Consider the following 27,066-nt stretch of genomic DNA (forward strand, 5'->3'; position numbering starts at 1 on the left):
CTTTTATTTAGGCTGGAGAATACAGTATTCCTCCAAACCTTACCTGTACTGACCTGTCAGTATACAAGTAAAAATCACTCTTCAGGAAAAGGTACTTTTTTCACAAGAAACATGCAAAGGCCAAAACTTCTTGCATGTAAATACACTGTGGTCAACTTCAGTATTCGTATGCATTTTAATCCTTTGGGTAAGGACAGTCTTTGGTAGTCTTTGTACCAGGGTGTCAAAGTACAATTCACTAAAGATTTTACTAAGAACTTACCCAAAATGTTTTTATAAAGCTTAGTACAGCACATACACACACAATTGGTACTCACGGTCTCTCTTCACCTTTTTCCTATCACCACTAATTTTTGTTATCCTTTCTCTATTTTTTTGTTTTATTTTTCTAAAATGTAGGAATTCAGAATAATAGGTTTTGCAAAAAGTTTATCTACTGACCCAATATCTACATACATGTCACCCTATTTTAAGCTGCAACAGTACGATGCTGGTTTTGTGAAATTTGTATTTTGCCGAAGTAATCCAGATGGGAAAGAATAAAATGATGAAATGCATTAATATGAAACAATAAAACCTGATTAAATGCATTAACTATTGCCATGAATTTATATATTAAATGTCAGACAAGCCTTTAACAGAAATGTAACGTATGTAAAAGTAAGGCTTTTAGTATACATTATGCAATGTGGCCATATACATCTCTGACAGCTGTAAAAAGGGCAGGGTCAAGGGGGCCTGCTGACTTTCTACTGGCCTCTCTACTTTTTAAACTCATCAAGAATGACACCTCCTCACAGCCTCCAGAATTTTCAGAACTGTACCAACATACAAACTTAAAAATCTTAGCCACTCGTGTCCTCTATTCTCCAAACTACACTTCATTGCATAGACCATGCCTTCTCAGTCTTTGCTCTCAAACTGTGAGAATATCTACCTTATTTTCTTTATTATTCCTCTTAACCAATTTCTAAATAGAAATAAAAAGCATACTTCAAGATGAGTATATGCCATCTGTCTGGTCATATAATGCAACTTTATATCCTTACTCATCTTATTACTTGCTTCGACTCTACTACTTTTTATTGTGATTCTTCTGGCATGCCATCTCTGATTTCCACTATGTAAATAATGCGTGTATATAACTGCGGTGGTGGTGCTGCGGTAGCGTTGTCGCCTCAGAGTAAGACGTTGTCCTGTTCGATTCTCAGCTACAGCATCTTCTGTGCGGAGACATGCGTGAATGGGCGTACCTTCGTTGAAGGTTGTGAGTCAGGGCCGGCAACTCGGCACGTAAAAATCTACTGCCAATCATTAGCGGACCGGAGTTCCGCTGTGGGAACCCTAACCGGGAAAAGCCGAAAGACACAACAACAAATAATGCATGTATACATTGTGTTTTGTCAATCACTCTGTATATGTCACCCTCAAGGCAACTTTCATATTCACTTTGTATGTAATACATACACTTTGTATTTTGGCATTTACTCTGTATATAATGTCATGTATATACATGTATATGGCTGAAACTGAAATAGGTCCAACTGGATCAGTGGTCTACTGGTAAACATAATATAGCTGCTTCATAAATGAATGTTAATACTGCATAATGAGCTCCTAACTGCAAGCGCTAATTCAGTAACTGCAGCAAGTAATCTATTACAGCGGCAGAAGACCTTTGGGAAGGCTTTTAAATTTATTTTCAACTTTAGGTGGGGGTGGGATGGGCAGCAACAGATGTACTAGCTGCAGCTCTGAACTCTGGAAGCAAGTGTATGCCAAGGTACTACAGAAAAAATATTTTACGTAGCAGCTACTGAGATTTATTCTTGACGAGGACATACTTTTATGTATATAAACATTCTACTGTTTTGGCAAAGCTATGGAAATTCCCAGAAGTAAAATTGTTTCAGCACACTGGCTCTGTCTTAATGACCCTGCTCAAGCATCCAGTGAAAGTTTTTCATTCTTAAAGTAACAAACTGCACCTGCATGAAATCAGAATAGACACACCCAGCACCCTCACATATTCCACAAAAAATATCTAGTTTCAGTCACAGGAAGAGTTCTCCTCTGCAGTCAGCAGTGATGGTTAAAACATTATTCAGCCATCTCCATTTTTCAACATATGACTGCTGACACACTGACTATTAAAAAAACACAACTGATATTTAACATGGTAAACACGGACTCTACTAAATCCACAAGCAGCTAAGAATTATACAATGGGCAGAAATCTCTAACAAAACACTACACATCACAGCTACAAACCAAAACAGTTGGGCCAATACAGGAACATAGAAGTTCAATATGGAAATTAAAGCGCAAGAAGGGAGTGGTTACTACCTAGAAAAATCAATATAGATTAAGTTACACTCCACATAAAAAAAAAGGGTTTTATGTTCACTGTCCTATGAAGGCAGAGTAAATTAAGTGCAAATGCCCTTCCTATACATAAGGCAACAGTTCGATAATCTTGTTAGAGATACCAAGAAATAACAAAAAAACAAGACCAAACACCACCAGCCACGTATACGAAATTATAAAAATTGACTACTACATGCCTAGGAAAAAATCAGAAAGGAGAATACCATTTCTAGCTTTGTAGTGCAGAAGAATGAAACCCTAACTACAACTCAGAAGATTAACAATTTACTAGTGGCTCAGATGCAGTATAAGCAAAGCAGGGCAAGGTGGGAATAAGCAGCTTAAACTAGTTCACTCACTCTGAAGTAGAGACAGTAGCTACTTGCTATAGGAGTACCTATACTCCTGTACAAGTAGAAAATGTGTGACATCAACAGCAAAAGACCAGGATATTTGGGCTCATCAATCCTGAACCAGTGAAGGCAGCCTTCACTGCCACGTGCATACATATGGGGAAGCAGAGGACATATCTGCAGTGATACAGATGCTCACATCAGCAACCAAAATGCAGAGTTAAAGCTTTAACAAATGCCCTTCATGGCTCGAATGCTGACATATGTCCACCTCCCCAACTGGCTGGCTGGCTCTCTAACTTTTGATCTCCCTGGAAGACACTCAAATTGAAGCGAACAAAGGCATAAACCATTAATCATTATGCTACAAAGAATGTCTTGTATGCAGTAAGAATCTAAGTTTTCCATTCAGTACAACCATTATGTTCGTATGTACAAACAGCTGTCATGAACTACAATGTCTAGGCGTCAGCTGTAAAGGTTAAAGCAAAATTTTATGAACTACCACCAGATGTACTTTACAAATGATTTCCTACAGCATGACATGCGGAATACTGAATACCGTGATGAACTTAGGAAACAAAGTGAATTATAATTACAAAGGTACCATTTGATATTCTCTCTCTTCCTCAAGCATTTCAGGTTCACTTTGTTCTTCATGAACATCTGGAGATGGGCTCCTACTATCTTCCCCACTACTTCTGGACTCAGCATGATCATCCACTTCCTCCTCTTCATCACTGTCCTAATTAAAAAGAAACAATATTGCATAAAACTGAATTTTAACTATTGGCTGTGCAAATACCCAATGCCAGTCATGAAAACTGCAAAAGCACATTTATAAAAATATATGGATCTTACAAATTTACTTCTACGTGGAACACGTGGGCCATCTGCTTCTTCCTCCACTTCTTCAGATTCTTGTTGTTTCTGGTTTGTCATCTGTTTACGCTGCTGCTCTAGTCTCTCCTTCTCCAGTTTCTTCTGCTTATCTCTCTCCATCTTTTCTAAACCCTCTCGTATCCAAGCAGGCAAAGTCCTACGTTTTACAGCATCTAAATTACCAGGAAAGAAATGCAAACAAACCTTGAGTGAGGAAACACAGGCTACACTGCTGAAAGTATAACCAAATGCATAATGGCTATGAAAAACACTCATGGTTTATCATTAACCCACCCCTCATTATATGCCCTTAATATATTCCCCACATAAAAGCTGATGGGCTCAGTGGAAACTGGGTGGAAAATGGAGAGATAGAAGAGTTATTTTCTTCTAGAAAAAAACAGCACTTCATGCTAGTGTTAAAACGACTGCACAGAGTAGTTTACACAGACTAAGCTAAAGCTTCGCACAGAAAAGTTGTGTAAAATCTTACCATAACCATAGATGTCCTTCTCTTCACTGCTGCAGTATTCTTCACTTGAGGGATATTCCTGCCAGATGGCATCCCGTCAGCCAATATACAAAAGACTTTTCACCACTGTAGGGTACATGGTACATCTGGTGTAGGCTGCAGTTGTACGTAGGCCATAATATGGACATATGCATTTACTATCTTCAGAACTGAATGCTCCAGGAGGAAAGGCTAAGGATAAAGTGGCATTTGTGTGTGTATCCAGGAAAGACCAGATCCAGTGGGGAAGGTGGGAGGGATAGAATACTGCAGCAGTGAAGAGAAGGACATTATGGTTATGGTAAGAGTTTACACAACTTTTCCATGTCCTTCTACTCACTTGCTACAGTAGTTTTCACTTGGAGAGTGCCAAAGCTCAAGAGGGAAGGAAGGAGGCTGGAGTAGAGGAGGTCTCAATGAAGCTATGGATGATAGCTCTGGCAAAACCAGTTCTGGATCTCAAGACAGAATCCAGTTTGTAATGTTTGGTGAAGATGTGTATGGTAAACCAGGTGGCTGCTTCAAGAATAGCTGTGTTATCTAGACCTTTGAAGAAGGCCTTGGAAGAAGTCATGGCTCTGGTACAGTCGGGCCTTAATAGGGGAGGAAAGAGTCCTTCCATGGTTAGTGTAACAAAAAGGAAATGGTTTTAGAGATCCAAGATGATATGCTCTGCTTGGAAGAAGGGAGTCCCAGTGCCCTGGGATGGAAATTAATGAAGAGCTGGTCAGATTTCCTGAAAGGTTTAGTCATGTCCAGGTAGTACCTCAGATGTCTGTGAACATCAGAGGAGTGTAGGATCCTCCCTGCGGTTTTGTGGGGTGGGAAAGGTGGTGAGGAGTTGGATGGACTGGTTGAGAGGAAAGTTTAACCACTTTTGGCATGAAGGATGGGTTAATCCTAAAAGACATCCTACCCTTATGAAGGGCTAGAAAGGGGGGAACAGCCATCAGAGCTTGTAGTTCTGACACCCTTCTAGCAGAGGTCAAGGCAACCAAACAAGACTGTTTTCTTCCAGGTGCAATGTTTGAGGGAAGTGGACACTGCTGGTTCAAAGAGGGGGGGGGGGGCAGAGTCAATTTCTCTAGTACAAGATTGAGGTCCCAGGGAAGGAGGGAAGAGTTTCCTGGGAGGTCTGATATGGAGGATGCCTTTAAGGAACTGGTTCACTTTGAAACTGGAGGCAAGAGTGGGAGATAAGGGCAGACATGCAGATACGGCTGAGAAGTATGCTTCGACTGATGAACAAAACAAGCCAGCATTGAGCAACTCACACAGCAGGATAAAACCACTGGAATTTCCATGGTTAATGGATCTTGATCCTTAGATTGGCACCATAATGAAAATCTTTTCCATTTGGAAACATATGATTTTCTAGTGTTGGGTTTTCCAGCCTCCTGCAAAATCCTGAGCATGCCTTCCGAAAAAGTAAGGTGTCAGAAAGGAACTGGAACACTATCACCCACAAAGTCAACTGAAGCATCGATAGATGGGTGTGAACTAGAGATCCTTTGTTCTTCGTGGGAAGGTCCACTCTGTGTGGTAACTTGTGGTGATGGCCCTGGGCTAGTTGAAGGGGAAGAGGAAACCAGTGCTGTCTTAGCCAAAAGGGAGTCACCAGCAAGATTTTTGGTTAGTCCTGGCTGATTTTGGGTAGGACTTTTGGTATTACAGAAAGGGGAGGGAATGCGCAGAGATCATCCAATTCCATGAGAAAGACAGGGCGCCCACTTTTCAAGCCAGAGGACTTGGGACTCTGTCACAAAATCTTGGAAGTTGTCTGCTCAGAGGGGAGGCAAATAGTTCTACTTTCGGAGTACCCCCTGGTGGACAATTTCCAGGAACACATCCCTGTGAAGCATCCATTCATGGGATTGAGTCCAGGATCTGCTCAGTGAGTCTGCTACAAGGTTTCTTTCAGAAGGAATGTAAACTGCCAGAATGGTCATGTTGTATTTTTCCAGGAAGTTGCATACTAGTAGGGCCAACTTGCAAAGAAGGTAGGATCTGCCCCCCCCCCCCCCCACACACACACGTTCATATACCACAGCACAGTCGTGTCGTTTGTGAACAACTTCAGTGGGCCTGAGCAAAAAAGTGGTCTGAAGGTTTGAAGGGGCAGGAGCAACGCTCTCATTTCCCTTATGTTGATGTGTTCCCTTTTCTGGAAGGGAGACCACTTTCCTTGGACAATGTATTTTCCCACAGCTGCCCCCCAGCCCGTGTCTGAGGCATCTGTGTAAATTTCTTGGGCTGGGTCTAGTGGGTGGAGAGGTAGTCCTGGATTTAGGCTTACCTGTTGAGACCACCAGATAATTTCCTTATTCAAGCAAGGGATCAAAGGGATGGGGAATTCTAAAGGATGTGAATGTTGGGTCCAGACAGATCTGAGGAACCACTGGAGCTTCCTCATGTGTAGTCTTGCCAGAGGCACCATGGGAATGGTAGAGGCCATGAATCCTAGTACTCTGAAGAATTCCCTGGCTATGATGTGGTGTAAAGACAGGAAGAAAGTGTGAAGATGCTCTGTTTTTTTGAAGGGGTAGAGATGCTCTTAAGTACGTCTGTCTAAATTCTGCACCCAAGAAAGATAAGGTCTTGGGATGGATACAGGGGAGATTTTTTTGCAATTTATAGTGAACCCCAGGTTTCCCAGTAGGGAAATGGTGGTCTGAAGACTGCGTTGCAGAATCTGCCAGCTCGAGGACTGTAGGAGTAGGTCGTCCAGGTACGACGATATCTTGATTCTTAGTAGCCTGCAATGGGCAATGACTGGAGCCAAGCATTAGGTGAAAACTCTCAAAGCTGTAGAGAGGCCAAAGGGCAATGCAGAGAATTGAAATGCCAGGAAACCACAGACAAACGCAGATATTTCCTGATATTTAGGTGGACAGGGATGTGCAGATAGATATCTTTTTTGTGTCCCAGAGATGCCATCAAATTCTAGCAGAGAGAAAAGGATCTGGAGAGTAATCATTCTGAAGGAAGGGACCTTTAAGAATGTGTTGAGGTGGGACAAGTCATGAATTGGCCTCCAGGGGCCATCCTTTCTGGGCAACAGGAACATCCTTGAATAGAATCCTTTTCCCTTGGAATTGGCAGGGACTTTTTGAGCGAAGACCTGCAAGTACAGGTCTGACAGGAGGTGTGGGAAGAGATGCAGCTGACCTCTGTGGGGTTGAGGAACACCCCAAAAGGTCAGAATGGATAGTCAAACCATAAAATATCTGTTTCTTATGACTGAAAGGACCCACTTGTCTTGGGTAATTGCTCTCCCACACCTTGACAGCTTTTGAGGTGGCGGGGGCAAAAGCAGGGCAGTAACAGACACATTGCTCTGTCAGGAAAAGGGCTGCTTTTACTGAGGAGGGTTCTGAGGAACCCTGGTCCTCAGGGATTTATTTCCTCCCTTAGAAGACTTACTGTTCTGGTGCTGTGAGGGGCTATGGACAAAGACAGGTTTTGAAGGGAATTTCCAATGAAAAATTGGCACAAGTGAAACTAGGAGATGTTTTAACTCCTTGAGTTTCTTGGTCTTTTCTTGTACGTACTTGAAAAGTGACATACCAGCAGGGCCAAACAGAGAAGAGTTATTAAGGGGGGCATCCATCAGTTTGGATTTAAAATCATCCTGAAGTGGCTGCAGTCTGAGCCAAGAAAACTTAAGCACAGACCCAGTTACAAGCTGCACTGACCCAGGCCTCAACAGCATCATAGCTGCATTTTATGGAATGGCTGGCCACTTGAAATGAGGCTCCCAAGCAAGACAGGACTAAGGTTTTACCCTCAGATGCAGGGAGGTCTGAAATAGCAGCAGTAGTCTGTGACAATAATTCGAGAGAATTTTTAGTCATGCGAGTCTGGTAGTTTATAGCCATGAAAGCTAAAGCTGCTGAAGTGTAGATCTTTTTATCAAATCTTTCCAAGATTCTCCTTTCCTTGTCTGAAGGCAAGAGGGAGGTAAGAAGGGAGCATCCTGGAGGGCTTGTCCGTAGCATCAGAGGTGTCCGGCAGCAGACCCAGCAGCTATTTGAAAATGAAATTACAATCCTCAGACTTTATAAAAGTGATCAGGCTTCTCTGGGTCTGGGACCAGAGTCTCTGGATTTTAAGAAAATGACGACTTTGAAGCTGGGACACAAGACCGATGTTTGGTAGCTAGTTTTCAGACTAGCAGCAGAAAAGTTCTGAGGATGGTATACAAGTATGTCTGTTTTATGGTCTATGTACGAAGTACAGTTGTGTACACTTACCATAAATGTAGATGTTCGAGTGTATTCACTGTTGCAGTCATTACATTTGGGTAATCTGCTGGCAGGTTGCCCTCAGTCGGCCTGAATTCAAAAATCTTGGGTCCTGCGTCGGTTGCTGTCTCCTCTTCCATGACGTCAGGGGTATAAAACAAGCAGCCGACGCCATTTTCTTTAGTTTTTCTTGCCCCAGATGTCAGGTGCCCCCAAAAAGGTAGCAAAAAAAAAAAAAATATATATATATATATATATATATATATATATATATATATATATATATATATATATATATATATATATATATAAACTATGTATACATGCAACAATACAAACTTTACCTTCATCTACAAGCAAATACACCACCCACATAGGTTGAAGAAGATAGTGAAGGAAAGAGAAACTCCAGAAGAAAACGGGGATGGCAGGCAGGTAAACCTGGACTGCAACAGTGAATACACTTGAACATCTACATTTATGCTAAGTGTACACAACTGTACTATGTTCTTAGTGTTTCACTGTTGCAGTCATTACATTTGGGTAGAATCCCAAAGCTATGGATGGGAGGCTGGAGCTAAACAGCATTAGGGGCGGCTATAAGGCCCTGCAGAACTGCAGTGGCAAAGCCTGCCCTCGGACTTGGAGTAGAGAGGCAAATGATAATGCTTTGTTAAAGTGTGAACAGAACTCAGAGTAGCAGCCTCTAGAATGTCTTTGGTTGGTACTCCTCGAGAAAGGCTGCTAATGTAGCTGCAGCTCTGGTGGAATGAGACCTAATGCCCTTGGGCACAGGTTTGCCATGGTGTAAGTAGCAGAAACAAATGCAGTGGCTTATCCACTTTGAAATAGTCTGCTTTAAAATAGCCTTTCCTTCTGATCCTGCAGCATATGTCACTAGTAACTGCTCAGTTTTTCTTAGAGCTTTAGTCCTGCTCAAGTAGAATCTTAGCTGTCTGTGTATGCTCAATGAATGCAGAATCCTCTCCCCCTTGTTCTGCGGATTCAGATAAAAAGTTGGCAGATGAATAGTTTGGTTAAGAGCCACACTGGAAACCACCTTAGGCATAATGAAGGATTGGTCCTCAGAGACACCCTGTCTGGGTAAAATATGATAAAAGGCTCCACAGCCATGAAGGCCTGTATCTCTGAGACTCTTCTTGCTGAAGTAATTGCTAGGAGCAAAGCGGTTTTCCATGATAAGAACTTTAGATCTGCAGTAGCAGCTGGTTCAAAAGGAGGCAGGGTGAGCTTTTTCAACGCATAATTGAGGTCCCATAGAGGTATTGGTGATCTTCTGAGAGGCCATACATTTTTGGCTCCTCTAAGATACTGCTTTAGTAAAGGATGAGAAAAGATTGGTGGCTCTGTATTGTAATGAGCCAAAATGGCAGAGGCATGGATTTTTATTGATGAGAAAGATAGGTCTTTGTCAAGCATCTCAGTCAAGTATTGTAATATCTGAGGAATAATTGGTTCTGCTGCATCATTTCATTGTGCTTGATTCAAAGCACAGAATCTCTTCCATTTATCAGGAAAAGACTTTCTAATACTAGGCCTTCTGGCTTCCAAAATGACATCCATCACAGCTTTACTGAGCGATGTTGTTGGTGTAACTACATGATCAGCCATGCTGCCAGGTTCAGTGTTTGGATCTGACTGTTTTGCTGGGACAGTAATTGAGGTCTTTGAGGTAAGGTCCAAGCTGGGTATTGAGACAAGTTCCTTAGGATTGGGTACCAGTATTGGCGTGGCCAGTCCGGGGCAATTAGTATCATCTTTGGTTTCTCTTGTCTGACTTTTAGTTAGACCTTGGGAAGAAGAGGCAGAGGAGGAAAGGTGTAAACTGATAGGTTTTTCCAACTGAAGGATAGGGCGTCCACTTTCTATGCTTGTCTGTGATAAGTCCTTGTGCAGAATCTTTTCAATTGATAATTTTGAGGAGAGGCAAATAGATCTATGTCCGGGCTCCCCCATTTCTTTATCATCATGCTGAAGACTTGTGGATCTAGTCTCACTCGTGAGGGTCCATAAGATTTCTACTTAAGTCTGCCAGAGTATTTTGTTTTCCTGGCAGGAACTGAGCTTGTAGATGTACTTGGTAAGTCAAAGCTGTGTCCCACAGTGCCATGGCTAGTCTGCAAAGGGGGTATGAATGCGTGCCCCTCAGCTTGTTTATATACCTCATAACCGTGGTGTTGTCCATCTTTTATCAGTAGTTGTCCTGGATGAAGTAAGTCCTTGAAGGCTGTCAGGGCATTTTGAACAGCTAACATCTCTTATTGGTTGATATGCAGATGCATTTGTTTTGGGGTCCATATGCCCTGAATGCATCTTCCCGCCAAGTGGGCCTCCCAGGCATAATCTGATGCATCTGTTAAGGTTTAGCTGGCAGGGGTAGAGTGAATGGCAGTCCCATGTTTTCGTGACATGCCTTTGCCCACCATAGGATCTCCTGTGGTAGGCAGGGAATGAGAAGAATAATTGCTTTCAGACTGTGACAATGTTGACTCCATACACTTCTTAAGTACCACTGAAGTTTCCTCATATGCAGTCTTGCATATGGAATCAGTAGTATATGCAGGATGCCATGAACCCTAAAGCCTGCAGAATTTGTCTTGCAGATAACTGGGTTGTTGCCATCAGTTTGAAGTAAGGAGTCAGTTGCCTTTGTTTGTCTGGTGTGAGGAAAGCCATGTGGGCAGTTGTATTCAAGCTTGCACCCAGGAATGTTATCTTTTGAGAGGGTACCAGTTGTGATTTCTTTTCGTTTACTGTGTACCCTAGGCATATTAGAAGCCTTTTCACAAACGCCAGGTGTCGAAGAGGAATGTCCTTGTTCTCTGCTTGAATGAGACAGTCGTCCGAGTAAGGATATATTTCTATACTTCTTTGTCTGCAAAAAGCAATTACTGGTGCCATGCACTTTGTAAAGACCCTGGGCGCAGTAGATAAGCCAAAGGGCAGTGCAGAGAATTGGTAATGCATTAAGCCAGACTTGAATCTGAGGTATCTTCTGCACGATTGTCTTACTGGGACATGCAGGTATGCCTCTTTTAGGTCTAGTCACCAGCCAAGCATTCTTGCCCAGCATGAGCAGAAGCTGCTGCAAAGTCAGCATTTTGAATTTTGGAATGTCCGGGTATGTGTTCAAAATCGATAAATCCAGTATTGGCCGCCAGGCCTTGTCCTTTCTGGGTACCAAGAACAGTCTTGAGTAAAAACCTTGTCCTTTTTCCTGTTCTGGCACTGTCTGAATAGCCCCCATATCCATGAGGGACATGACCTGTTTCTGTGCCTCTGCCCATTGATTTTTTGGCAGATCTGGCCAACCATTTGCCATTGGCAGAGTGTGGAAATGGAATCTGTATCCCTGTGATACGATGTTTAGTACCCACTTGTCCTGGGTTATTAACTGCCAATTTTGAGCAAAAAGTGCTAATTTTCCCCCATGGGTGCTATCAAAAGATAAGTGCTAGGTGAAGGCAGAGAGAAGTCATTGCGATTGCTTTCTGTAGGTTTACGCTTTACCTCCTCCAGATTTGGAGGTGGAAGCGCCCTATTGCTTTAAACTGTATGAATCTTGCTCCTGGGTATCTGGAACCTTTGGGGCGTCTGGATTTGCCCCTTTGAGCTCTGACACAGGAAAGGACCAATTTTTGGTAGGCCAGTGTCTACTGAATCTTGGTGGCTGCACTTGTAAGAAGTCTTTAACAGTTTGCATAGACTTAGCTTTGTCTTCCATTTTCTTTAAAACCTCTTCTGCCTTAATACCAAACAGAGAATCATGTTGTAAAGGTGCATCTAGCAATTTAGCTTTAACATGATCAGGTAAATTTTGTTCCTTTAACAAGGCATGCCTCCTAATCACAGATCCAGTAACTGCGGCCCTGCAGGAGGCCTCTAAGGAAACAAAACTACATTGCAAAGTATGCTTTCCAGCTTGTTCAGCTGAATGCAATAATTCCTGCAATTCTTTATTTTCTGCACATTCTGAAATCAACATAATTTTCTATTTCAGCAATCCCATAACATGTTGTTGGTACTTAAGCATATGAAATTGACAGTTTAATGCCCTGGTTGCCAAGGTTAGAGATGTATAAAAGTATAGTTTTGTACCTACCATAAACGAAGATGTTTGAGTGTATATACTTGCTGCAGTCATCACACTTGGGTTATCCTGCCGTCAGGCGGTCCTGCAGTCGGCCGAATCCCAAAGTCTTGGTCCGACGTCGGTTGTCATCGCTTCTTACCTGACGTCAGAGCGACAGGGGGATAAAAGAGGCAGCCGACGCCATTTTCTTCAGTTTTTCTTGCCCCAGATGTCAGGTGCCCCCAACTAGGAAGGCAATACAAATAACTATGCAAAAATACCTTAGTAGATAAACAATAGTATTAGCTGTTAGCAAATACACCATACAGGCATGCAACCAATAGATTGATGTACATGGAGTTATAACTAACACCCTGGTATGTACAGGGGATGGTGGGAGGGTAACCTGGACTGCAGCAGTATATACACTCGAACATAGGTTCATACTAGGCTATCTGCCCTGGGGCATTTATAAGCCTAGCCCGATTGTGTTTGGCTTACGCCACCCCTTGATTTGAGTATACTGTGCCCTTTTTAAAATTTAGTTTACTGTGCCTCTGTCTAATAGTGACACAGAAGTAATCCTCGGGACAAACCTACGATCCCCCATCCACTCATCAAGATTCTTCTTGAAGAGAGTCAGTGAGGTGCTCTGCCTAACCTGAATTGGAATTCTATTCCAGAGCGAAGGGAGCCTCTGGGTTATGAATCTGTCCCTCCAGCATGTTCTATTTCTGTGCTGAGGTTCAAGTCCCTCGAGCGCGTGGCTCTAAGGGATTTAGATTTACTGAGGTGGAGCATGTCCATTAATTCTGGGTTGGACATAGCTTTATATGTCAGGCATAGATCGCCTCAAAGTAGGCGGTATGCAACTGAGTAGAGCTGGAGTTTTTTTAACAGAGCAGCATATGGCATCTGTTTGAGTCCCTTGATCCTCCTGGTGAGGTACTTTTGGGGTCTTTCTAATGGCTGCAGGTGTCCTGTAAGGTACATCCCAAAGGGGGCATTGTATTCTATGATGGGCCTGATGAGGGATGAATAAAGGGGCACGATTACCTCTCTTGATCTAGATGTGAATCCTTTCATGATGAGGTGGGCTATGTAGAAGGTCTTTCTAACCACTTTGGCAATGTGGTTGTCAAAGGAGAGACTGCTATCAACTTGGGTCCCCAGATCCCTAATTACTTTCTCTGTACTTAATGGGTTACCACCCATGTGGTAATTTGTGGGCACACTGTTTTTGCCGGGTATGACTATACACTTTTTGGCATTTAGCTTTAGACCATGGCTCTGGCACCCAGTTATCCGTCTCTGCGAGACCTTTTTGAAGGATGTTTGTGTCAGCTGGAGAGTCGATTATGGCGCCCAGTTTGCAGTCATCTGCGAACTTGGTGAGCCGTAGTCCTCCCACGTTGGCCTGTACCTCAGAAAAGTAAATACCAAACAAGAGAGGTCCCAGGACAGAACCTTGTGGGACACCACTTGTGACCGGTTTCGAGTCTGACAAGGCTCCAGCAACTCTGACTCTGTGGGTTCTGTCTTTGAGCCAGTTTGCGACCCATCTTGTGACACAGGGGTTTATATTTAGGCTGGATAGCTTTATCTATGATGCCAGAGTGGGGTATTGTGTGAAATGCCTTTGCGAGGTCCAGATAGGCTGTGTGGACTACCTTCCCTTCATCTATGGCCTTGGTGACTGTTTCGAAGAAGTCGACCAGGTTCAAAAGGCAGGATCTGCCCTTGATGAAGCCAAATTGGGTAGGATCTAGTGTCTGTAGGTCCCCAATGTCTTTGTTTATGAGTTCCATGATGATCTCTCCATAGCCTTGCATACTAGGGCTTATGGGGTGATAGTTTCCAGGGTCCGCAGAGGCTCCACCTTTGTGGAGTGGGACCACTGTTGTTGTACGCCATTCTTTGGGCACATACCCTGTAGTGAGGCTGAGATTGTACAGCAGTTTTACTTGAAGGATTAGTTCTTCTTGGAGTTCATGTAGGACGCAACCCGGGACACCATCTGGTCCCATGGAAGCAGTGTTTTTGCTTTGGAGAGGGCGGCCTTCACCTGAGCATCAGAGATGTTTGGGAGGCTGCACTCTGCCGGGATAGATACTTGCTCTTTTGGGGCGGGGGGGGGGGGGTTGGAGAAGTTTGCACTGAACCTGTCTGCCAAGATATTGGCGATGTCTGTGGGTTCAGTGTATTTTTTGTCGTTTAGAATCAACTCAGAACAAGTCTGGGAGTTGCATCCCAGGTTCCTAACATAACTGAAAAAAGCCTTATGATTGTCTTTAGTGTCCTATGCAATTTTTCTCTCGAAGCTGGCCTTGGAGGATTTTATGAGGGATCGTAATTTTTGCTAGTACTGATCAGAGATGCCTTCCTTTTAGGGATTTTGCTCTATCATGTAGTAGCTTCCTCCTTCTGTTGTACAGTTTATTTATGGCTGGGGTCCACCAGACTGGACGCCTGCCTTTGGATGATTGGGTCTTGATTTTGTTTGGGATAGCATGATCCATGCATTCCTGGAGATGTCCGTAGAATGCGTTTATATAGGATTCTGCAGTTTGGGCCGTAGTTTCCACTGGCCCTGGGGCCTTAAAGGATTCCACTTCAGTTTTGAGAAGTGTGAAGTTCGCTTTTGAGAAGTTTTTCACTGTGGTTTTCTGGGCTGGGGGTGGGGTCGGGATGTGGATATCTAGTGAAATTAATTTATGGTGTGATCTTACCAATGAGGGATATACTTCTGGTATGGAGCATAGAGTCCCCATGTTGGTAATGATCAGGTCTAGTATGTTTTCCCCTCTTGTGGGAGTGGTGACTAGTTGTTCCATAGCATTTGAGTTTATAAATTCCAGGAACCTTTGGGCTAAGGTGCTGGGGCTTGAGTAATGCTCCCAGTCTATGTTTGGGTAGTTGAAGTCACCCAATATAATGGTGTTCGGAGAGATCTTAGTGTTGTCCAATGTTTTCAGGAAAGCCGAGTGGGATTCCTGACTGAGAGGGTGGTCTGTAGGATGCTATAAACTGAAAAGCAGTCTTGCCCACTGTCAGTTGCACATGGATGGTCTCGGATACTTCGTGTACTGCCACTAACCTGGAGGTGTGGATATCCTTGATAAATATGGAAACTCCCCCTCCTTTTGTGGTTCGGTCTGGGTTTTGGGGCCGAAAAGCATGATATGAGGTATAACCTGGTAGTGCTGGGTTGCTCTCTGGAGCCTTGAACCAGGTTTCTGTCACTGCACGGATATCTATGTTCTCCATACTGAGGACAGCTTTGAGTGCATGCATCTTGAGGTTAAGACTTCTGGCGTTTAGCAGCATTACCCTTAGTTTCTTGTTCCTTGTGCTGTCTATGGAGGTGGGTTTGACTTTTGAGCCTTGCCTAAAAAAGGCACTATGGGGGTGGCAAGAGCCTTTGCCAATATCCGAAAGCCCAGGGGTGACAGGTGCAAGCCGTCCCTAGCGAAGCAACGTGGCTTGTCGAGCATGTCATCCCAGGCTGACAGACACTGGATCCCCTTTGAATGGCACCAAAATTTTAGCCAGTTGTTAAAATCGATCATTTTGTCTTTATACTGTGGCATCATTCTAGGTGAGGGTAAGATGCTGCTCAAGGTCAGGGTCGTACCAACCTGGGCTACATGATCAGAGAGCTCCTCTATGTCTCTTTTCATGTAGTCAGGGGAGGTAATGCCTCAGGTCATTCACGCCAGCATGTACAATGACTGAGTCATATTTGTATTTGCTTTGGAGTGACCTGAGTGCTTGCGTTATGTGGCGGATCCTAGCGCCTGACAGGCAGCTCACTGTGACCTTCTCTTTATTCAGCCTGGTGAGCGGGACGTCAGTGTGTCTGACAACAGAGTCACCTATTACAAGGGTATCAGGTGTGTTATTCAGCCTTAAGGGCTGTGACTGCTTGGCACACTGACTGTGTGCTATGTGTTGTACGTGTTTTGTTTTGGGGTAGCGTTTGCTTGGATGTCTGCTTTGGAGGTCTCTGTTGCTTAGGTAGATTTTTATTTAGAGCCTCCGAGTATGTTTTTGTGTTTTTATGTGTTAGGTTCGCTGTTGTGGTGGGACTATGTGATACTGGAATTGTGTTGTGTGAGGTTACCTTCTCCTCCTGACTGGTTACACCAGTTTTGAGATGAGAGAGCTCAGCCTCCAGTTTGGCTATATGGTTGCATCTCTCACATATATTTGAACCTGTTTGGAGGAGGAGAGGGTTGTCCGTGTACATGAGACAGTTGTAACATTGCCTCAAAATTCCCAGATTCACCAGCTGGACTGGAGAGGAAACCATTGACTGACCTTTGGACATGCTAGAGTAATATAGGGAACTGAATTAAAACGGACCAATAGGGGACAAGGTAAACGTAGAGAGTATAAGAGTAAGTAGTGCTTATGGTTTATTAGTGCTAACTTGTAAGATTACTTATTTGGACCAGTGAGGGGCCTTAGAATGAGAATATGGTGTTTAATTTGAGAGATAGAGCAGTTCTAAGGGAAAAAGTGAAGAGCAGACTTTGCAGAGCCAGGAATAGTTTAAACCCAATTAGGCGGTGCTGCCCGATGTTGCGCTATGTGCAAAAACGCGCAAAACCGCGCAAAAGAGGGTTTTAAGAGAGGGAGATCAAGGAGTTTGGAATTGACCCAAAATGGCCAATAAAACTACAGTTTCAAGGCAGTAACCACTCCCACAGGGGCAGGCAGGCTGCTCAATGTTTATCACTGCCACTGATGAACAAAGAGACTTCCCTTTAGCCCAAGCAAACAATGGCCTCCAAAGAAACTTACAAACACAGTTCAGAACAGCAAATCTGTAACTGAACTGTTTTAAATCTCAGAAAAGTGGGGAAAAAAGCAAGATTTTTTTTTTTTTTTTTTTTAAGGAAAGCAGAGGTTCACAAGTATCAACAAGTTAGAACAGTGCAGTAAATGACCCCACACTTGAGTGCTAGGCCAGAGACAGATAAAATGCAAGTTTTAAGAAAAAAAAAAACGATTTTAAAAATAAGTGCAGGCGGGAAATTCAGTAATCTGCTCTAGGTTGTGTTCTAAATACAGTTACCAACATCTACATTTATGGTAGGTACAAAACTGTACTATGTTCATCGTGTTTATACTGCTGCAGTCATCACACTTGGGTTGAATCCCAAAGCTATGGATGGGTGGCTGGTACTAAACTGGGTTCGGTGAAGCTAGGATGCCCTGCAGAACTGCAGTGGCAAAACCAGCTCTGGTTTTTGAGTATAACGGAAGGTGGTAGTGCTTGGTAAAGGTGTGCACTGAGCTCCAAGTAGCTGCCTCCAGAATGTCCTTGGTTGGAACCCCTCTGAGAAAGGCTGCTGAGGTTGCTGTAGCCCTGGTAGAATGGGACCTAATATTAACAGGCACTGCTTTCCCATGGTGCGAGTAGCAAAATCGGATACAATGTGCTATCCATTTGGAGATGGTCTGTTTTGAAATAGCCTTTCCTTGTGAACCTGCAGCATAGGATACAAAGAGTTGGTCAGTTTTTCTGAAGGTCTTTGTCTTACCAAATAGTAACGTAGCTGTCTGTGAATGTCCAAAGAGTGAAGGAGTCTTTCTCCTTTATTCTGGGGGTTTGGATAAAAGATGGGTAAATGAATGGTCTGATTCAAAGCCACACTGGATACTACCTTTGGCATAAAGGTAGGGTTAGTTCGTAAAGAGACTCTGTCCTGATGGAAAATGATGAAAGATGCCACTGCCATAGGTGCCTGTAGTTCTGGGACCCTGCGTGCTGAGGTGATAGCCAGCAACAGAGCTGTTTTCCATGACAAGTATTGTAGTTCTGCTGAGAAGGCTGGTTCGAAAGGAGGCAGTGTTAATTTTTCTAAAACGAAGTTGAGGTCCCAAGCTGGCGTTGGGGGTTTTCTGGGGGGTCTTATATTCTTAGCCCCTCTGAGAAACTGCCTTAGTAAAGGGTGTGAGAATATGGGAGGATCTGTATTATATTGAGCTGAAATGGCTGAAGCATGGATCTTAATGGATGAGAAAGAAAGGCCTTTGTGTAGCATCTCAGTTAAGTATGCAGTATTTGAGGAATGTTTGGTATCCAAGGATTTTGGCCTTTAGCCTGGTTCCATGCACAAAATCTTTTCCATTTGTCTGAGTAAGTTTTTCTGGTGCTGGGCCTCCAGGCCTCCAAAATGACATTCAGGACGTCCTTTGAGAGAAGTGTTGATTGATAATTCAAGGTATTCTCCATGCAGCTAAATTTAAAGTCCTGAGCTGACTGTGAAGGATCTGAGAGTTTTAAAAAACCAAGTAAAGCACAAAATGACCAACAAAAACAAAATCCAAGCCAAAGCACGAGATAAGAAAAGTACAGTTTTGTACCTACCATAAATGTAGATGTTCGAGGATTCCATTGCTGCAGTCCTGACTATTGGGTATAGTCCGCGTCCCAGTCGGCCCGAATACCAGAGTATAAGGCTGACGTCGGTCAGGGCGCATTAGACTGACGTCAGTACGTCAGGGTACTAATGCGCATGACCGACGTCATATCCTCAGTCTTTTCTTGCCCCAGATGTCAGAAGACCCAAAAAGACAAGTCCCCAAAACAACCTGCACCAAAAACATGTATAATATATACAACAATATATACATATATATATAAAATATAAGCATGTAAACTCACCTACACAACCACCCCTAAACACAGAGGGGAAGGAGGGAGGGTAAATTGGACTGCAGCAATGGAATCCTCGAACATCTACATTTATGGTAGGTACAAAACTGTACTATGTTCTTCGACTTCCATTGCTGCAGTCCTGACTATTGGGTAGAATCCCAAAGCAGAGGTAAGGGAGGCTGGCAAATTATAAAGTAGCAGGAGCTGACAACATGCCTTGTAAAACAGCTGTGGCAAAACCAGCCCTAGTCTTAGAGTATATAGGCAGGTGATAATGCCTAGAGAAAGTATGCACTGAACTCCAAGTAGCTGCTTCCAGAATATCCTTAGTTGCCACCCCCCTTAGAAATGCTGTTGAAGTGGCAGTAGCCCTAGTGGAATGAGGCCTAATCCCAGCTGGAACCTCTTTGCCATGATGGGAATAACAAAATGCAATGCAAAAGCCAATCCACCTAGAAATAGTTTGTTTTGACACAGGCTTGCCCTGTGAACCCAAAGCAAAAGAAACAAGTAACTGCTGAGACTGCCTAAAATTCTTAGTCCTGCTCAAATAATAACGTAATTGCCTGTGTACATCTAAAGTGTGCAAAATCTTTTCCCCTTTATTTTGAGGATCTGCAAAAAACGTAGGCAAATGAATAGTTTGGTTTAAAGCCACACTAGAAACCACCTTAGGCATAAAGGAAGGATTAGTACGTAATGATACCCTGTCCTTATGGAAAATCAAAAGGGCTCTACTGCCATAAGGGCCTGCAACTCAGACACCCTTCTTGCAGAAGTAATAGCCAACAGAAAAGCAGTCTTCCATGACAAATATTTCAATTCAGCAGTAGCTGCAGGCTCAAAAGGTTGTAGAGTAAGTTTTTCCAACACAAAATTGAGATCCCAAGCAGGAGTAGGAGCTCTACGTGGGGGTCTTATATTCTTTGCCCCTCTAAGAAACTGCTTGAACAAAGGATGCGAAAACAAAGGTGGGTCACAATCATAGTGAGCTGAAATTGCTGCAGCATGAATCTTTATGGAAGAGAAGGACAAACCCTTGTCCAATAATTCAGTAAGGTATTGAAGAGCCACACTCAAATTAGGCTCTGAAATCTCCAAATTCTTTGCTGTACTCCAAAATAAAAATCTCTTCCATTTTTCTGCGTACACTCTCCTAGTACTAGGCCTTCTAGCTTCCATAATCACATTTAAAACTTGTTGAGGAAGCTGAGACCTGCTGTGCTTCACCACAGAATATGCCAAGCTGTGAGATGAAGAGATTGCAGCTTGACATTGAGCAGATGACCGTCCTTCTGAGATAACAGATGAGGAAGCAGAGGTAAAGGCCATGGAGGCTTCTTTACAAGACTCCGTAGAAGTGGGTACCAGTGTTGCCGAGGCCAATCTGGAGCTATCAAAATCATCCTTGGCCTGTCTTGTCTGACCTTTAATAATACCTTTGGAAGAAGAGGCAGAGGTGGAAAGGCATAGACATGAAGGTTTTTCCAACTGAAAGACAGAGCATCCACTTTCCAAGCTGTGTGATGAAACCCCTTTGTGCAATACTTTGGCAGCTGGTGGTTTAGTGGAGAAGCGAACAGATCTATGTCTGGAGTTCCCCATGACACTGTCAATTTCTGAAATACATGAAGATCCAGTTTCCACTCGTGGGGATCCATGATTTGTCTGCTTAATACATCTGCTAGGGAGTTCTGTGCTCCTGGCAGAAACCTTGCCTGAAGAGTTAGTTGCAGGCTTAACGCAGTCTCCCATAAAATCATTGCTTGCCTGCATAGAGGATAAGAATGTGTTCCCCCTTGCTTGTTGATGTACCACATGACAGTTGTGTTGTCTGTTAGAATCAACACCTGCCCTGGAAGAAGTAACTCCTTGAAAGCCATCAATGCAAACTGGACTGCTAACATCTCCTTCATGTTGATATGTAGATGCTGTAGTCTGGCAGGCCACTTGTCTTGTATCCACTTTCCATTTAGATGAGCTCCCAAGCAGTGTCCGAGGCATCTGTCGTTAAAATCTGACTCGCCTCTGGCCGGGTCACAGAGAGTCCCTTGTTTAGGTGACATTCCTGAGCCCACCACAAGAATTCCTTTTGAAGGCAAGGTATTATTTGAATGACAGTGTCCAAATCTTGGCAGTGCTGTGTCCATACATTTTGAGATACCATTGCAGCTTCCTCATATGCAGTTTGGCATTGGGAAGCACCAGAATACAAGATGCCATGAACCCTAATGCTTGAAGGACTGTCCTTGCAGTCAGCACGGACTGATGAGATAGTTGATGGAAGTAAAGTGACAGACTCTTTTGTTTGTCCGGGGTTAAAAGGCCATCTGGGCTGCTGTATTCAGTCTCACACCCAGAAAGCACATGTCTTGAGAGGGTACTAGACTGGACTTTATTTCGCTCACAGAATACCCTAGGCATCTTAGCACTGCTATGACATATTCCAGATGCTGTAGAAGGTCTTCCTTTTCTTGAGCCAGAATCAGGCAGTCGCCCAAGTAAGGATAGATTTGAATGCCTTGAAGCCTGAAGTAAGCTATCACTGGAGCCAGAACCTTTGTGAATACTCTGGGCAGTAGATAAGCCAAAGGGCAATGCAGAGAACTGATAATGAAAATCTCCAGTTCGAAACCGCAGATATTTTCTGCAACTTAGCCTTATAGGCACATGAAGGTAAGCTTCCTTGAGATCCAAAGTTACCATCCAGTGATCCTTGCCCAGCAGAGGTAACAGTTGCTGTAACGTCAACATCTTGAACTTGGGAATGTCCAGATAAGTGTTGAGGATAGATAAATCCAAAATTGGTCTCCACGTGTTCCCCTTCTTTGGTACTAGGAACAGGCGAGAATAAAATCCAAGCCCCTTTCTGATACAGGGACTGGCTGAATGGCCCCTATCTGGAGTAACTGAGAAACTTGCTTGTGAGCCTCTTTTCTTTGTGGAGGAGGAACATCTGGCATGCCTTTGAAAGGGCGCATTGTGTGGAAATAAAATCTGTAACCGTGATGAATGATATCCAGCACCCATCTGTCTTGAGTGATTAAATCCCAATTTTCTTTGAAAAGAGACAATCTTCCTCCCAAAGGAGCTGCCAGACGAGAATCCACTGGCAGCTGAAAAGGCAGGTCATTGGGTCTGCTTACGAAAGGACTGACCCCTGCCCGCACCAGAAGTCTGAGCAGGTGAACTCTCTGATCTAGGCCTAAATGAACCTTGAGCCCTGCCCCTACCACGTCTAGACCTACCCCTAGACTGGGAACCATAAGCAGGATATGTCCACCCCTTAGCAGGCCAATTTCTACTAAACTGGAGGCTGCACCTGCAAAAAATCTTTAACAGTCTGCATAGACTTAGCTTTGTCTTCCATTTTCTTTAAGACTGCTTCCACAGGCGGTCCAAACAACACATCAGACTGTAAAGGAGCATCCAAAATCCGGTCTTAACATGCTCAGCTAAATTCTGATCCTTCAACCAGGCATGTCTGCGAAGAACAGAACTAGTAGCAGCCACCCTCGAGGAGGCCTGAACAGCATCAAAACCACACTGCAAAGAATGCTTCCCCACTTGTTCAGACACATGAACCAAATCCAGCAATTCTTTACACTCAATACCTTCCGCCAAAGCATCCACCTTAGATTTCAATTGTGAAAGGAGATAATTCTGATATTTTAGCATGTGAAACTGACAATTCAATGCCCTCATGGCTAGAGTGGAAGAAGTATACACTTTCTTACCCCACCTATCCAAAGCCCTTGCCTCTTTATCAGAAGGTACAGGATTTTTAACCACAGAAGCTTTAACACCTTTAGGCCCCTGAGAAATAGTTTCTGGGTCCGCCTAGGACTCTTAAACAAATACTTATGAGCTTCGGCACCCTATAATACCTATCAGGCTTAACAGGAGCAGGAGGCAAGGAGTCAGGGTTCAGGGAAGCCTCTGCAAAACATCCTCCACCACATTCAACACAGGAGGAATAGCTAAGGGCCTATGCTGGGGTAAAACAAGAATTCCCTAAGCCTTTTCCTGAATCAGAGTAATCCTGGCCTTCCCATTTAAAGTGCTCCCTCATGGAGTGAAGAGTCTCTGAAAATGAAAAATCCTCAGGAGGAGAAGCTGTAGGAGTGGAATCATCCACATCAGAATCAGAATAAGTAGGAAACTCTTGTAAGTCTTCCACAGAAGACTCTGAAGCCTGTGAACACTGTTCAAAACTATCAAACTCCTGTTCCACCCTAGGCCTCTTATCAGGCGGGGCATAGAACCTCTAATTAGAGTAATCAAATCTTCAGCCATTTTAAGCATATGTTTCTTAGGCACAGAGCCGAAATGCTAGGAGAAGCCCCCACAGAAGCTGAACTTGGCCTACCTCTAAAAGAAGCTTTGGCAACAGAAGGAGAGGCCCTAACTACCTTGGGAAGAGAGGGAAGAACAGTTACCTCAGAAGCCCCTCAGCCTGGCCTACCTCCTGAGAAGGCACATCCTGTAACAATAAAGTATCCGCCTGAGACTCCACGGAGACTCCTGGCAAAACCTCTGGCTCCACTGAGCCTACTAAAGAACCGACGTCCGGGACTGCCGGTTCCTCACCCCTAGGCTTCACTGTTTTGTCCTTGCGCTTGGATGAAGCGGTCGGCGGAGCATCCGACGGCATATTATAATTGCAACGCTTTCCAAACACTAACCTAGCACAATCTAGCCTCCTCTTAATAGTGCGCTTGTTAAATCTAGCACAAGAGCGGCAACCAACAACGCCGTGCTCAGGCCCTAAACAAGGTATACACAATGTATGATAATCCCTATGCGGTATCTGCTTCCCACAAGAAATACAGTTATTCACTTTTTCTGACATCCGTTAAATACTGAGGCAAGAAAAACCAAAATGTTCCCAACGGGTTACTTAGCCAACTCTGTTTCGGTCTGAAACTCCGGTCGAAAATCTCAGAACGCCAACCTGCACTCGCAAAATTGCTTCTGCATCGGACCATGCGGCAAAAGACTGAGGATATGACGCCGGTCATGCGATTAGTACCCTGACGCACTGACGCCAGTCTAATGCGCCTGACCGACGTCAGCCTTATACTCTGGTATTCGGGCCGACTGGGACGCGGACTATACCCAATAGTCAGGACTGCAGCAATGGAAGACGAAGAACATCCAAAAGCAATAGCGTGCTTCAATTTTAATGCCCGCTTTCATCACAAGACTTCCTCAGAATGCAAAAAAATCATTACCAACAAACCTTTAAATATGCATACCAATTACATGCAAATTGACAATTAATCAAAAATAATTAACACTAACACTTATAAAAATTAATAAATATGCAATATTTGATTAGGTAAGCAATAACATAGTATCACTATCTTTGTCAACGTGTAACTTCCTATATTTTAAAAAACATTTTACATTAATGGTGTCATTCAGTCCTGGAAATTTGTCTGAATTAAGTTTAATTTGCCAAATAGTCTCACGTTGTTCCAGGTGGTTTTTATAATCACCTGCTCTTAAATCAGAATATACAATTTCTAAAACAGAAAATAAAATTTTTTTAAAAGAAGTGCAAACAACTGAATGCTTAAAAAGAGCACTATTTTCATCCCTAGTTTTAATGCTATACATGTGCTCCCTTATCCTAGTTTTAAGACATCTAGTCGTCATGCCAGTATAAAAAGCTGAGCACCCTGAACATAAGCTTATATAAACAACCCCTTTAGAATTGCAATCAACATAGCCTGGAACCTTAAAGGTTCTGTCAATGGTTTCTACCCTGATGTAGGGACCCTCAGAGACAAACCTGCACATATTGCAGCTATGGCAACAATGCATTCCAATTTTATTTGTGTGTGAATTCATTTGGTTAAAATCATGAAATTCCAAAGTTTTCTTCAAACTGTTGTGATTCCTAAAACAAAGAAGGTTGGTTCCCCAAAATTTTTTGTATGTCATTGTTGCCATTTATTATCCTCCAATTGTTGGTGACAATTTGCCTGATCTGGCCACCATCAGAACTAATATCTAATGAACACATAACGTGTTTGTTGATGTCATTCTTTTTGTCTAACCTGTTAACAGTAGTGACTGACAAAATAGGGTAATCTAATAAAGCTTTAAACGAAGTAGAACGTCTGCTTAGAATCTCGTCCCTTGACTTGAATAGTTGAGTGGTACTATATCCTCTCTGACTGAATAAAGAAATGATAATACTGAATTCATCAAGAAGGTCACTAAATTTTGAGGTCATGCGACTAGCTCTTATAAGTTGACCACGAGGAATGTTTTTAACAACATGCCTTGGATGATTGCTAAGGTAATGCAGGTATCCATTGGGGAACGTCTCTTTGCGGTAAATCCTACTGTGAAACCTAGATTCGTTTTCATCCCAATAAAGTAACACATCCAAAAAATTGGCCTGCAACCCTGAACATCCTTTGGTAAATTTCAAAAAATCAGAAGATAAGTTAATTTCTGAAATTAAAAAATCAACAGTGGAGGAATCTCCTTCTATTACAAAAAATAAATCATCGATAAAACGACAGTAAAACTTAATATGAAACTTCCTGTTTAGAATGGGCATAACCTCAAACTCCCACCAGGCCATGACTAGATTAGCAAAAGCTGGTGCAGCAGGAGACCCCATGGCCACCCCTTTCTTTTGTCTATAATAAGTTTGCCCCAATAGAAAAAAGATGCAGTTTGTGATTTTTTACTTAGAAAAAATTTTGGGTTGACTACAAATGCTATTTCCACTATTAGGTTATTTTTGGAAATCATTTTGGAGAACAATTTTTTTCTATTGGGGCAAACTTATTATAGACAAAAGAAAGGGGTGGCCATGGGGTCTCCTGCTGCACCAGCTTTTGCTAATCTAGTCATGGCCTGGTGGGAGTTTGTGGTTATGCCCATTCTAAACAGGAAGTTTCATATTAAGTTTTACTGTCATTTTATCGATTATTTATTTTTTGTAATAGAAGGAGATTCCTCCACTGTTGATTTTTTAATTTCAGAAATTAACTTATCTTCTGATTTTTTGAAATTTACCAAAGGATGTTCAGGGTTGCAGGCCAATTTTTTGGATGTGTTACTTTATTGGGATGAAAACGAATCTAGGTTTCACAGTAGGATTTACCGCAAAGAGACGTTCCCCAATGGATACCTGCATTACCTTAGCAATCATCCAAGGCATGTTGTTAAAAACGTTCCTCGTGGTCAACTTATAAGAGCTAGTCGCATGACCTCAAAATTTAGTGACCTTCTTGATGAATTCAGTATTATCATTTCTTTATTCAGTCAGAGAGGATATAGTACACCAAGTCAAGGGACGAGATTCTAAGCAGACGTTCTACTTCGTTTAAAGCTTTATTAGATTACCCTATTTTGTCAGTCACTACTGTTAACAGGTTAGACAAAAAGAATGACATCAACAAACACGTTATGTGTTCATTAGATATTAGTTCTGATGGTGGCCAGATCAGGCAAATTGTCACCAACAATTGGAGGATAATAAATGGCAACAATGACATACAAAAAATTTTGGGGAACCAACCTTCTTTTGTTTTTAGGAATCACAACAGTTTGAAGAAAACTTTGGAATTTCATGATTTTAACCAAATGAATTCACACACAAATAAAATTGGAATGCATTGTTGCCATAGCTGCAATATGTGCAGGTTTGTCTCTGAGGGTCCCTACATCAGGGTAGAAACCATTGACAGAACCTTTAAGGTTCCAGGCTATGTTGATTGCAATTCTAAAGGGGTTGTTTATATAAGCTTATGTTCAGGGTGCTCAGCTTTTTATATTGGCATGACGACTAAATGTCTTAAAACTAGGATAAGGGAGCACATGTATAGCATTAAAACTAGGGATGAAAATAGTGCTCTTTTTAAGCATTCAGTTGTTTGCACTTCTTTTAAAAAATTTTTATTTTCTGTTTTAGAAATTGT

The 27,066-nt window shown here is 42.9% G+C and overlaps 1 protein-coding gene across 5 annotated transcripts in view; it reads right to left on the reverse strand.

The window, feature by feature from the left end:
- The window catches only part of PNISR (PNN interacting serine and arginine rich protein), an 873,711-nt gene that overhangs the window by 319,814 nt on the left and 526,831 nt on the right, over positions 1 to 27,066 (reverse strand). For all 5 annotated transcript variants that reach the window (XM_044065876.1, XM_044065856.1, XM_044065842.1 and 2 more), the window contains exons 7-8: positions 3,582 to 3,775; positions 3,328 to 3,465 (exon numbers count right to left, since the gene is read on the reverse strand). In XM_044065876.1, the coding sequence (XP_043921811.1) occupies positions 3,328 to 3,465; positions 3,582 to 3,775 (332 nt within the window). The remainder of the gene's footprint in view (positions 1 to 3,327; positions 3,466 to 3,581; positions 3,776 to 27,066) is intronic.

The sequence above is a fragment of the Protopterus annectens genome, chromosome 1.part0, assembly GCF_019279795.1.
Source record: "Protopterus annectens isolate FY-2018-M chromosome 1.part0, PAN1.0, whole genome shotgun sequence".
NCBI lineage: Eukaryota > Metazoa > Chordata > Ceratodontiformes > Protopteridae > Protopterus > Protopterus annectens.